The sequence below is a fragment of the Chionomys nivalis genome, chromosome 13, assembly GCF_950005125.1.
Source record: "Chionomys nivalis chromosome 13, mChiNiv1.1, whole genome shotgun sequence".
NCBI lineage: Eukaryota > Metazoa > Chordata > Mammalia > Rodentia > Cricetidae > Chionomys > Chionomys nivalis.
Genome location: NC_080098.1, coordinates 25,269,890 through 25,283,722, shown reverse-complemented (window position 1 = coordinate 25,283,722; position 13,833 = coordinate 25,269,890). Strand labels below are relative to the sequence as shown.

The following is a 13,833-nucleotide window of genomic DNA, read 5'->3' as shown; positions in this document are numbered from 1 at the left end:
ATGTTTTTTTCATTAATCCTCAGAGAAATGTAGGGAGTGTGGATTATTTATGCTGTCAATGAGAAAAATCCCAGTGAAGTTTGTACTGTCCTGCCCCCATCAACATTTGTGATTTTAAAAAGATGGACATTGCTGCTGATTGTATTTTTTTCCTTTTGTGTGATTTAAGAGATTTTGTCCTCAGTCATCCGTATTGTTTCGTACTATTTTCTTTTTCACTGCTACTGCAAAAGCATGCCAGATGTGTCTGTCATTTTTCCATCACTGTAGCAAATGCCAAGATGATGGACATATAAAGAGAAGCTTTTTGTGGCTCACGATTTTGGAGGTTTCTCTTGATTGGTTGACTCTTGCTTTCAGCCTGCTCAGAGCAATACATCATGGGGGGAGCACACAGAAGAGCAAACCTGCTGGCGTCATGACCCAGGAAACAAAGGCAGAAAATAAAGAGACCAGAATCCACATTCCCCTAGAGGGTACCCTTCCATGATTTAAAGACCTTCCAATAGGCCCTGTTTCTGACCCTCCTCCCTCCACCTCGCAAATGCTAGAATTACAGGTGTGTAATTCTAAAGGTAGAATGGGTTCCAGTTGGTTTGACTGTCATTGCACCTCCCTTTTTCCCAGGTACCCACTGTCCATTGCTGGTTTATGCATCTCTGGGGATCCAATTCAGGTCTTCACGTATACTAAGAAAGAATTCTACCAACAGAGCTACATCTCCAGCCCACTAATAAATGCTCTAAAACTTTCATTCCCTTGGAAACTATCCTAAGCGATCTTCTTTCTGGTTCTTCACAGGTCTACCTCCTAGTAATTTAGCACATTTGAAATCTGTCCTGACATTTTTGTAAGTAAAAGAAGGAATGGCAATGTTTAGATGCTCCAAACATTGAAAGTCTGGCACAGCAAACCTTAATTTGAAGGACCAGGAAGGAAATACTCTTGGCTGTCTTTTTATATGAGTAAACCCAAAGGCGATGTACTCAGAAGTTGAGATAGGAAGGAAAGTGGGGGAAAAAAAGGTCTGAAAAGACTCCCATGTTTTTGCCATGGCTACTGGAGAGATGACAATGAGTTTGTCAAGTGTAGCAATAATTGTGTGAAATTGTGTGTCTTTATAGTTTCTAGAGTACTTCCGCTGTATTGCCTCACTCACTCAGCCCTGAATGCTTTTGTAGCCTGACTTGCCTTCATTCTCACTGACCTCTTGACAACCATTGACTCTATTCACTGGGCTTCCTTTTGTTAAAACAAAAACCTTTAAATGTTTTTTTCATTTGGGGTTTTTGTTTGTTTGATTTTGTTTTTTGAGACAGGGTTTCTCTGTGTAACAGTCCTGGCTGTCCTGGAACTTACCCTGTAGACCAGGCTGGACTGAAACTTCAGAGATCCACCTGTGTCTGCCTCCTGAGTCCTGGGATTACAGGGGTGTGCCACCACCACTTGACTCATTTGTTTATATGTGTGTGTGCACCACAATATGCATGTGGAGATGGGAGGATGACCCATGACATGAGTTCTTTCCTTCCACCATGTGGACCCCAAGACTCTAGCTCATATCAGTCTCACTGGCAAACATCTTTACCCACTGAGCTCTGTCTCTTGCCTTAAACTTTCTTTTCAGAACCTCTTGATCCTTTGAGCTCTTTGACACCAGATCATTCATGTATTTCATTGTTCCTTTTGTCTTCACATAGAAGCAGTCCTCAAAATTCTGAATCAGCCCTTCATATTTCATCCCACTCATCCATTGTTTTTCTAGTTATCAACAGAAGCCTCTTGCATCCAGGTCTGGTTTTTGGGACTTCAGTATTCTTTTATTTGCTCAGTCGACACTACTGGCTAAAGGTTCCCCCAAGGCTTCATTCTTCTTTCTGTTAATGAAGGAATGATGGCACTGATTAGTCCATGAAGCCTTGGATTTGTGTTTGAACCCTTCAGCTCATACCTGAGCCTGCAGCAGTCTGTTCACTGTCTTAAGAATTCATTTATCTCTCCTGCTTCCTATTTGCTTACTTCTTTCTAGTCTAGTCTCTTCTTCCGTCTTAACTACATATGTCCTCTTCTTTTGGTGTCTGTCACTCCACAGTCTATTCATCGTGTGTACCTGTCAGGATAATCTTACACATATTCCAGTCTATAGTAGCAGGTGTCTTCTGACTTCTGTGATGTGAATATAACTTTACTCAACATTCTTTTGTTCCCATTTTACTTTTCACTTTACAGACGCAATAGTCCATGACTCTTACGTACTTCCTGTGTCTTAAGTCCTCCTCTTTGCCAACTAACTGTTCTTCCTGTACTGTGGTACTCCTGGCAATGTTCTAATCACTGCATCATTCTTGAAGTCTTCCCTATTGACAGCAAGTTGCCCTCTTCTGCTTTGAAATCCTATAACACTTTGTCTGTAGTGCTAATTATTTTCCTATATGCTATACAACGTACTGCTTTAGGCTATAAATTGACCCTATAGTTTGCCTTTATCATCATGTTTTATATACTTAGTTAATATGCACAAAAATATATAATCTGATCTTATAAGAACTCAACTCAGGCAAATTTGCGGGACAAGTGCATCAGCTCCTTCTGAAAGTCAGGAAACAGGCTCAAGGAGGTTGAAATTGCCTAAGACCCCTCACTCCGCTGGGACAGAACTCTAGCTAAAGCACAGTTTCAGATGTCTGAGCCAAATGGGTTACATTGCACCATGCAGCCCTCCAAGGAGTATACCTATGACGAGAGTTGTGTACAAAGAACTAAAATTTATTACACAGTTGTTTTTTTCCCCCAAAAGGCTGGGAATATGTCTTAATAAAATGCTTCCCACAAAAGTATAAGGACCTGAAGGCAATCTACCATAACCCATGTCTCCCTGGATGTGTAATATCCATATTTGGTTAGAGACACTGTCTCAGAGAGTAGTGTGGAAATCAACTGACAGAGACACCTATGTCAACCTCTGGCCTCCACACACAAGTATACACATGTATACACATATAAAGATGCATGCACACACAAGTCTTTTAAGAGTATGCCTTTCCATCATTTCTGAGATTAGCAGTCATGAAAACTGATCTCTGTTTTTGAGGGGTATAGGGGTATTGGAGAAAGCATGAGAAGACTATAGAAATAGTCAGTATTCTTTCAGATTAGGAAATGAATTTAGGAAGCTGGTCTTCCTGTTGCTACTTCTAAAAGAATGATAAGCCCAGGGTGGGAAGACCCAGGAGGACGCCCTGTAGACTCCATTTCTTCCATCAAAGAAGTAGTGTTTGTTACTCTCTGCTCCATTCTAACAATGCCCTTTTCTTCTATTACCAGAGGAAGAAGAGGAGCAGGTGCCCACTGATGGGGGCACATCAGCAGAAGCCATGCAGGTGCCCTTGGAAGAAGATGATGAAATGGAGGAGGAGGAGGAAGTCATCAATGATGAGAATTTCTTGGGTAAGAGGCCACTGGACAGTCCTGAGGTGGAAGAAATGCCCACCATGAAGCGCCCAAGACTCCTGAGCACCAAAGGGGATTCCCTGGATGTTCTGTTGGAAGCACGAGAACCTCTCAGTTCAATAAATCCACAGAAGATCCCACCAATGCTTTCTCCTGTGCATGTCCAGGATAGTACAGATCTGGCCCCTTCATCACCAGAGCCCCCAATGCTGGCTCCATTTGCAAAGTCACAACTACCAACTGCAAAGCCATTAGAAACAAAGTCATTCACACCAAAAACAAAGACTAAAGCTAGCTCTCCAGGACAGAAGACTAAATCTCCCAAAACTACCCTATCACCAGCACGGCTTGGAAGTCCTATTCGGTCACCAAAAACCATCCCCAAAGAAAAGAAATCACCTGGACGGTCTAAGAGCCCCAAGATTATAACTCCTGTACCCCAACCCCCTGCCAGACCTGAAACACCAAATAGAACCCCTTCAGCTATGGTGGTTGAAAAAACTGTTAAGGAAACCATCCCTATAAAGCCAACACAGACTCCCCCAGAAATTGGGAAACTGAACATGGAAATGCAGCCGAAGAAGGCTGTGGTGACAGACAAAACCATCGATGATTCCATCGATGCTGTGATCGCACGCGCCTGTGCAGAGCGGGAACCAGATCCTTTTGAGTTTTCTTCTGGATCGGAATCTGAAGTAGACACTTTTACAAGTCCTAAGAGGATTTCAGGTTCAGAGTGCACCACTCCAAAAGCTTCCACTTCTTCCAATAACTTCACCAAGTCCGGGTCTACTCCTCTGCCTCTTTCTGGTGGAACTTCAAGTTCCGATAACTCATGGACAATGGATGCCTCGATTGATGAGGTGGTACGGAAAGCAAAACTAGGAGCCCCTTCTAACTTGCCTCCCACCTTCTCGTATATCTCTTCTCCCTCCATTTCTCCTCCCACTCCCGAACTTCTGCACAAAAGTTATGAGGAGAAAGCCAAGCTACCTTCATCTGTAGACGTAAAGAAAAAGTTGAAAAAAGAACTGAAGACTAAATTGAAAAAGAAAGAAAAGCAAAAAGATAGGGAGAGGGAAAAGGAGAGAAACAAAGAAAGAAGCAAAGAGAAGGATAAAATGAGAGAGAGGGAGAAGGAAAAGGAAGCTGCCAAGGAGGTCAGGTACCCATGGAAGGAGTTTATGAAAGATGAAGATTCCGATCCCTATAAGTTTAAAATCAGAGAATTTGAAGACATTGATCCAAAAGTGCGATTGAAAGATGGGATTGTGAGGAAGGAAAAAGAGAAGCATAAGGACAAGAAGAAAGACCGAGAACGAGGCAAACGAGATAAAGATAAGAGAGAAAGGGAAAAGGTTAAAGAAAGAAGCAGAGAAGACAAGATAAAGCCCCCTCCAATGCAGTTGGTGTTACCCCCGAAAGAAATGGCACTGCCTTTGTTCAGTCCTTCCGCTGCAGTGAGGGTAGCGCCGTCCATGCTGCCTGCCTTGTCACCAATGCTCCCAGAAAAGCTGTTTGAGGAAAGGGAGAAGCCCAAGGAGAAAGAAAGAAAAAAGGACAAAAAGGAAAAGAAGAAGAAGAAAGAAAAGGAGAAGGAAAAGGAGAAGAAAGAGAGGGAGAGGGAGAAAGAGAAAAGGGAGAGAGAGAAGAGAGAGAAAGAGAAGGAGAAACACAAGCATGAAAAAGTAAGCTGGCTATCATTTTTGGCACTGTCTGAACAAGGTCCTAGTGCAAAACGCAGGTAAACTAAGCCAGGAGTTATATCTGTGGTTTGGCTATAAATTTAGGGGCAGTTAAGTGATAGTATGTAATTCTATCACAAAGATCATTAGTTTTATAACTAAGCCCCACACACATCGGATGCTAAAAATGCATAGATTAGGAAGAATCTAATCACAAGTTATAAACTCCGTATTCACTAAACTGATCTCTAGCAGTTAAAACACACACACACACACACACCACACACACACGTGCACTAATCCTAAAGTGAATATTATTTTTGTTCAGTATCAAGTCTACTATATAATATCTTATACCAATTCTTGGGTACCCAAAAGCATCTATTTTCCTGAGATACGTAAACCCATGTTCCTTCTATAAAAGGACAGGAAGGCCTGCAGAGGGCTAATGGTCTTTGTCTCCTTTAGGAGAGCCACTTTGGCATTACTTAAGGTGGAGGCTGCATCTAGGACTTGAGCAGCTTCTTTTAGTCCTGCCATTTCCCATATTAATGTTGAAACTCTTTCTCTGCTGATCTGGTGGACCAGTCAGCAGGTAAAAGTAACTCTGCATACAGAGATCCAGTCTGTCAAATGAGGAGATCAGATTTGCAGAGTCCATATAAACAACGGGGATGTTTCATAGGAGCTGAAAGCTGTGTCCTGTGGATACAGGATATAGCTTCTGCTCAGACAGCTCTGCTCTTCTTGGTCTTGAGATTGTTGCAAACATTCACTCAACACTCAGGACCATCTGTAGAGCTTAAGAGACTCCTACCTACACATGATCATCTCTGTTTGCACTTGGCTGCAAAATAATGCCCAGTAACTTCTTTCCATTTAATAACTACTTTTCTACCTATAGCAAATACAGTACCAATAATGTTACAATGTCTTTATCTTCAAACTTACCTGAAAAAGCTAACTTGACTAACAACAGCCACATTTTTCTGTCTAATTCTATTAATTTGTTTAGACCCCTTGCTTTTGCTATGAGTAAAGAAATGTCAGTAATTGGACATTGGCAAGTTAATGAGACACAGCACACTAAGTCCTCTCTTTTTACAAGATGTCTGTCTGTCTGCATGTGTTTGTGTATGTACATGCAGGTATCCATGGAGACGAGAAGAGGGTATTAGATTCCCTGGAGCTAAAGATGTTTGTAAGCCAACCTGGGTGCTGGGAACCAAACTCAGTTCCTCTGAAAAAGCAGTCAGTATGGGTATTCTTGACCACTGAGCCATCTCTCCAGCATATCTTATTTCTGTCTTTACAGCTATGTTATCCTTTTAATACTATATTATTTTAACATGGTACTTGTCAAGTTTTAAAGCACTTCCACACATTTTTCTTCCTCTTGATACACCTATGACGCAGATCCAGCGGGTATTATCAACATTCATGAACAAGAGGCAGCCTAGGAGAGGGCCTATCCCAGGTGAGGATCACATATCCACAAGAGTGTCCCTTATTGCACAGTCAGTCTTCGCATTCTGGAGTGTTTTAGAGATAATTGTCTGACAGTAATTAGTCATTATTGTGTCACGCACCTAGAGTAACAGCAGTTGAACTCCCAGCCAGTCTGACATAGAGCCATTATATTTAGCACCACTTTGACTTTGGGAAGTCAGTGGCAGTGTTTGAGCAGCCATTATGAATCTGAATGAAGGCCCCAACAGATGAAGTTGATAATAATAGGCCATGTCTTTGCTCAGGATCTACCTAACACTGGGGAAAAACAAACAGAACCCTCAGAGACCCACTTACCAGTAGCTAGACAGACTATCACCTAATAGATGGGTTCAAGCCTTCTGTTATTTTTGATAGGTTAAAGATCAGAGAAATGACAAAATATAAAAATTCAGAGTCACTTATCTTACAGGAATTTTGCAAATAAGTAATTGAATTGTAGAGTTAGACCTAAGTTAAAATCTTGGCTTTTGTGAAATTGGGCATATTGCTTATATGAAAATTAAATAAGAATGATGTCTAAAATGTGTATAGGAACATATCTGGCATTATAAGTAGTAAATGTTATCTGTGTAAACAAGGATAATTAGAGGAATAATAATATCCATTTTGAATTACCCTATAAAAGTGTAGAAACTTAGAGTTTGCAACTTCATTGGGCCAAGCCAGCCAAGCTGTTAATGTATCAGAGTCAGCTACTGTAGACTTACAGATATCCTTTCTTCTCCTAGTATTCTTTTGCAGCTTGGTTTTTGTAGCAGTAGAAAGGCAAGGGGTAGTATCTCTTGTGGAAGGCATTGATAGGAGTGAAGATTGAAGGCTAGTGTAAGCACCAAAGCATCTCTTCATTTCACGCCCAAGTTTCTGCAAAACCACACCCGAAATGGGGCTACACATAGCCTGCAGAGTTTCTTACATATCGTCAGAAAAAGGTAGTAAAGCAAACTAGATGATTCAACAAGATGGTTCAGTAGGTAGAGGCAATTGCTGGCAAACCGATTTTGATCCTCAGAATCCACATGATAAAAGGAGAGACGCTACTTTCCACAGGCTGACCTCCTCCACATGTATACCGTAGCACTTGTGGACTCCCACATACATATGTGCAAAATAAATCAATGTGAAAGTTTTTCTTTGGACATACTTGAACTGACAAGATCACTCAGCAGGTAATGTGTTTGTCACCAAGTCTGGCAGCCTTGATTCAATCCCCAGGATTCACATTGTTGAAAGAAAGAAAGAACCAACTCCCACAAACTGTTCTCTAACTTCCTTATGTGCTCTGTGCCCCCCCCCAACCCCACCTGGAACTCAGTAAATGTAAATGCTCCCCACATTTGTTCTCCCTATTTGGAAAGTTTTTCACAGCTTGGTTCCATAGTCTTTGACTATGCATTTCAATGCCTGCTTATTTGAATATAGTCTTGATGTAGAATGTCACTCCAAAAGGACAGCATTATCTGGAGATAAACAGACCCAACTTAGACCCAAAGGGCCTTTGGCGGTTATCTGGTAAATGTCCCAACCCCACCACTGCCTAGCTATTGTGATCCTCTCCTACTTTTTGTGACCTTTGTTTCTTTCCCTCTGTCCCTGCCTCACGATACATTTTAGAAAAAGACAGCATCACTCCAACCCTTTGCTTCTGTTTAAAAACAGTTTGGGGGATGCTGGAGGTGTAGCTTACTTTAGAATGATTGCTTAGTATTCAGAGCTCTGGATTTAATCTCCAACACTGCGTAAGTCAGGCATCGCAGCCCAGGTCTTTAATCTTAGCAATTGGTAAGTAGAGGCAGGAGGATTAGAGACTGAGGGTCAACCTCGTTTTCACAGCTATTCGAAGCCAAACTGGCATACATGAGACCTTGTCTCAAAACAAACAAAGAAAACAATGTTTGTTTCATACCTTCTGAAAGAGTATCCACCATGAAAGCCACCTTCATAGAAACACTGAGTAAACACTAGTTTTTTATTTAATATACAGATGATAGTTTAGAATTGTCTTTCAAATAACTAATAATGATAATACATGGATAATAAAAATTTGTTTATAGGCCGGGCAGTGGTGGCGCACGCCTTTAATCCCAGCACTCAGGAGGCAGAGGCAGGTGGATCTCTGTGAGTTCGAGGCCAGCGTGATCTACAGGAGCTAGTTCCAGGACAGACTCCAAAGTTAAAGAGAAACCCTGTCTCTAAGGGGAAAAAAAAAAGATTGTTTATGCTGGTAGACTTACAGACTTTATAAAGTACATGCCCAACTTTGACCTTCTGGCTGACCTGTTGTTTTATTTGAGCTAACACTGGCTATTTATGAATGGGCTGGCCTAGATAGGAGCAGTGTTAGCACTCTCATTGAGAGTGTACTTGTGTGTCAGGCCATTCCACGATTTATTCTACAAACTGCGCTGTGGGTTTGATATTGCCATGCTGATTTTGTAGTTGAGAAAATCGTACTCCGAAATGTTTGAGTGACACACAGCAGCAGTGAGAGAAGACTGACGGCAGCCTGCTCAGGCTGGTCACTCCCCATTCTGGCATGTCTGGACACAGTAATGCTACTAGGACACAGTAATGAACAAGAAGGGTAAAAGGGGCTGAGGATCAGGAGTAGGGTAGCCTCTGGGCTGATAAAGTGTCAGACCTTGAAGAAACCTTATGAGCTCCTATTTAACCATGTTTTTAAAAACAGGACAGGGATGACCTCAGAACCTGATGACTTTAGTAAACACTTTAATCTGTCCTCAAGTCCTTTAGTATCTGTCCCCAAATCACCATTGGTTGAATTCAATACTATAGAGAATCATAGTCTTACTTTTTTGTTCCTTCAGCAAAAGAATTTCTTCTTTCTTCCTTTCTAATTTAAAGCGGCATATTTTTAGTCTTCTCTCATTGCCTGTCATAACTAGTGAAATGAAGGCATTGCAGTAAATAAATTACAGTAAAATGGGGGGGGGGAGGCAAATGTTCCCTCCCTGTTTCTCATCACAGCCTCTTCCATGAGGCCAGAACATAAACATTCAGATGAATGTGTTTAAATTTGTAGACAGCTACTGCAGGCTGCATCCCAGGCACCCGTGAATGCGCTGCAAGGGCTCAGACAGGAATCAGGCTTGCTGTTCACACTGGACACCCCCTACTCAACAGTAGCCAAGCCTCTGTGCTGTCTTCCCAGTGGTTCAAATAGCTCATAGGCATTTTGTTAGCCTGTTTCAAAAAGGAACTCACATAAAGAGCTCAGTTGCTAAGATGGACAACAGAGGGGTTACCAGCCATCATTGAGCATCCAGAGTGCAAAGTGGTTCCATGTAGCTTTCCATTGGGAGTGTGCTGGGGTTCTCTAACATACCTGCACAGGGGGACATCGAAGCTAGTACCTGCTAGCTTCATTTACGCAAGCTAGTGCATATAGATGGTAAGGTTCTGTGCTTTTTTTTTTTTTAATGAAAGGAATTTAACATTTAAAAAATAAATAAATAAACTTGGACAGATTAAATTGACAAAGGTGCCCATTACCTTTGTAGAAAGTCCCTGTCAAAAGATAAACTTTAAAGCTAGGATGCATGAAAGGGTTCCAAGATAGAATTTAAATTTAAACTGATTCTTTAGAGATAAGCTTTTTAAAAATCCACCTCTTTGCTTCAAGTCAGGATTTTAAAAATAAATTTCCCCTTTAAATCTCTTGAGCGATTTTCATTTTTTGCAAGGCCGCACTGCTGGTGTCCTGGAAAAATGGAGAGTTAGGGCTTTATCAGTTGGTGCCCTGAGGTATGTGGCAAAGAAGCTAAATCCTTGAAGATTAGTTTAAAAAAAAAAAATCAGCACATGGCAATAAGGGGCTTATATGACTACTAGTGTGAGCTCAGGTGAACGGAGTATTGCTTATACATAAAACTGGACAAATCCACTGACAATGTATTTTTAGTTAGCTACAAAGAAGTCTTATATTGCTGGACTTTACCTCTTTGGTGAATTGGGAAGCTTAGTAATCCACTGTAAATGCTCTTCTGCTCGCCCCAATTCGCAGCATTACTCCAAAGTGCTGTTCTTTTATTTTAACCCTTAAAAGCTCCTCCTGGCCCCAGGATGTGCTTTGTGCCATTAAAAGATGACATTTGTCATATTTTTAAGTGATTGACTAGTTATTATTATCATTGGTTTGTTGTTTCCATGAAAGTTAAGGAGAGAAATTGTTTTTAATTTGTAGTTATTACCTTTGCTTTTATTTGATAAACATTCAAATAGAATTAGCATAAAAATTCAGGGAGAAAGAAAGTCTTATTTAGAAATTATTTTTTCTTTATAGTATTAGCATCCATGTTAGACCTTTGAGCAAAATGGTCTCACTCCCTTTTCTCTGTATTTCCAGTTTTTCAAGATAAACATGACTTAACTTTTTGACTAAAATTAAAGCGTTTGAGTAGTTTATGTGTAGAGCTCCATTTGTCCTAGCTGCCAGAGATAGCCCTGGTTCATGTCGGCTTCAGAGTGTACTTAGTACTTCCCTCTTTTGCTAGCAGAGGCCATGTTGAGAATATTGTGATTACGGATGAACTTTGAGCTGAGGTAGCAAAATTGTTCATTAGTTCATTCAGTTAATGGAATACCTGTTGCCTTCCAGACACATTCATACTATTTTGAATATGACTTGTATCCTTGTTTTTCTTTGCTTACTTTTTACCTACCATTTACCTTTGTTTGTTTGTTTGTTTGCTTTTGTTTTGTATCCCTGACTATCCTGACTGTAGGCCTTGAATTTGCAGAGACCCACTCTGCCTCCCTGGCTCTGGGATTAAAAGCGTGTGCCACTATGCCTGCTTCAGTTAACTTCTTTTAGAGTAGTCATAAATAGCCCACCTTCTGGTTCACAGTACCTGTCAGATCATTCAAGACAGCAACAAAAAAATAGCTATTTAGTTGAATAAACGAAGGTAAACCAAAGTTATTTTCAAATTTATATAAAGTCACTGGCCTACCATAAAGAAAAAAATACCATACAACTAACCCTAGCAAGGATGCAGGTATTTATCAGTTATCATAAGATACTTTAATAAAGAAAGTAAACAGCTCCATTCAGAATGTGCATAATACCGGGACCCAAAGAGTATCCAAGAGACAAGGAACTATATTCTAGAACCAGAGGTGATTTTGTGTCAGGAACCTTGGGTTTACACGATTTATTTACTAATTTTGCAACCCTGAGCAAACGTTGCATTGTTTCAAAGTGGTCGTTATTTGGGGAGAGTCTGCCCTCCATACCTACAGTGTGGATGATGTGTGTGTGTGTGTGTGTGTGTGTGTGTGTGTGTGTGTGTGAGAGAGAGAGAGAGAGAGAGAGAGAGAGAGAGAGAGAGAGAGAGAGAGAGAGAGATTCCTTAAAATGCTGGACAAGTCTGTTACAGTTATCATATAGAAAAGAAACGAGCCAAACACAGTGCAGTGTATAAAAGTTTTACTAACTTCACTAGCAGACTTTTTTTTTTTAAAGGTGGGGGAAACAACTTTGTGTTGGTTTTTTTTTTTTTTTTCTTTCTTTCTTTCTTCGAGACAGGATTTCTCTGTAGCTTTGGAGCCTGTCCTGGAACTAGCTCTTGTAGACCAGGCTGGTCTCGAACTCACAGAGATCTGCCTGCCTCTGCCTCCCGAGTACTGGAATTAAATGCATGCGCCACCACCGCCCGGCTTGTTTTTAAAATAATAGCTTTGCCAAATGGTCTGTTATTCCAGCACTTGGGACTTGGGAAGCACAGCTAAGCAGATCTCTGTGAGTTCAAGGCCAACCTAGTGTCTGTTGCAAGTTCTGTGCCGGCCAGAGAAACATAGTGAGACCCTGTCTCTAAAATAATGAATAAAAAATTGAAGACACAGAGACAATAAAGAGAATAACAAGATGCAAGTTAAACACTGAAAAACACATAAGGTTGTTAGCTAGAGGATGAAGGGAAGATAATTTTTTTCAAGATAAGAACTTAGCACATTTAAAAGTTTAATGAGAATAACTAATAGAGTCAAGAGGCTTGATGTTCTGTAAATTATGCTAAGGAAGGGAGAAGGTTCTTAAAAAGCCTAAAAGAGATGGACTTCATTCTTGGGCACAAAGAAGTTTGTACATTTTTAGGTAATCTAAAGATTTTACCTGCCTCAGGCATTAATATTTTTACTTTTTTGTTAATCAAAAACAATAAAGAAATCATGGCAGGGTTTTAAAAGAAATGATAGTTTGGAATTGCTGTTTTGGTTTTTTGAGACAGGGTTTCTCTGTTGCTTTGGAGCCTTATTCATTCATTCATTCATTCATTCATTCATTTATTCATTTATTTATTATGTATGCAACATTTTTTCCATGTATGCTTGCCAGAAGAGGGCACCAGATCTCATTATAGATGGCTGTGAGCCACCATGTGGTTGCTGGGAATTGAACTCAGGACCTCTGGAAGAGCAGTCAGTGCTCTTAACCTCTGAGCCATCTCTCCAGCCCCGCTTTGGAGCCTCTTGTAGACCATGCTGGCCTCTAACTCACAGAGATCCACCTGCCTCTACTTTCCAAGCGCTGGGATTAAAGGCATGCGCCACCACTGCCTGGCTAGTGTTTCTTTAGCGTTTACGCCACAGTGATAGACATTGAGAAACAACACTAAACAAAACAGACATGGTTTCAGTGGTGTTTGAATGAGCTGGGAGTCCAAATAAACTAATAGTGTTAAAGGTATCCATGAAGTCAAAGTTTTCTAAACATCCCTTTCTGTCATTTAGTGCTCCAGAGGCTGGATTTGGACTGATTCTGGAAGAGTAATGCAGTAAATGAGAGATGGAAGTTGACGCTATGTTTAGACTAATTCAACAGATGTTTACTGAGCATGCACTACGTGCCAGGCAGTGTTCAAGAGGTAGTCAGACAGACTTATGTGATGATAGGTTTGTAAATGGACTTTAGGTAGAGAGGAGTGTGTGTGTGTGTGTGTGTGTGTGTGTGTGTGTATGAGAAAGTAGTGATAAAATCCATATCAAATAACCACATGATAAAATGCATTGAATAATACTTTATATATTACCCTACAGCCCACCACATGTTTTCATTATTGCTTCATTCTTGGGCTTTGAATATGTAAATCAGTGTATGTAGATAATTGTCACGGTTAACAATGACATACAAGCTTGCAGTATTCCAAGACAAGTGAAACATCTGTCAGTG

The 13,833-nt window shown here is 40.7% G+C and overlaps 1 protein-coding gene across 2 annotated transcripts in view; it reads left to right on the top strand.

The window, feature by feature from the left end:
- Taf3 (TATA-box binding protein associated factor 3) overlaps nt 1-13,833 on the top strand; it is a 148,124-nt gene that overhangs the window by 104,429 nt on the left and 29,862 nt on the right. For both annotated transcript variants that reach the window (XM_057788053.1, XM_057788054.1), the window contains one exon: nt 3,325-5,138. In XM_057788053.1, coding sequence (XP_057644036.1) covers nt 3,325-5,138 — 1,814 coding nt within the window. The remainder of the gene's footprint in view (nt 1-3,324; nt 5,139-13,833) is intronic.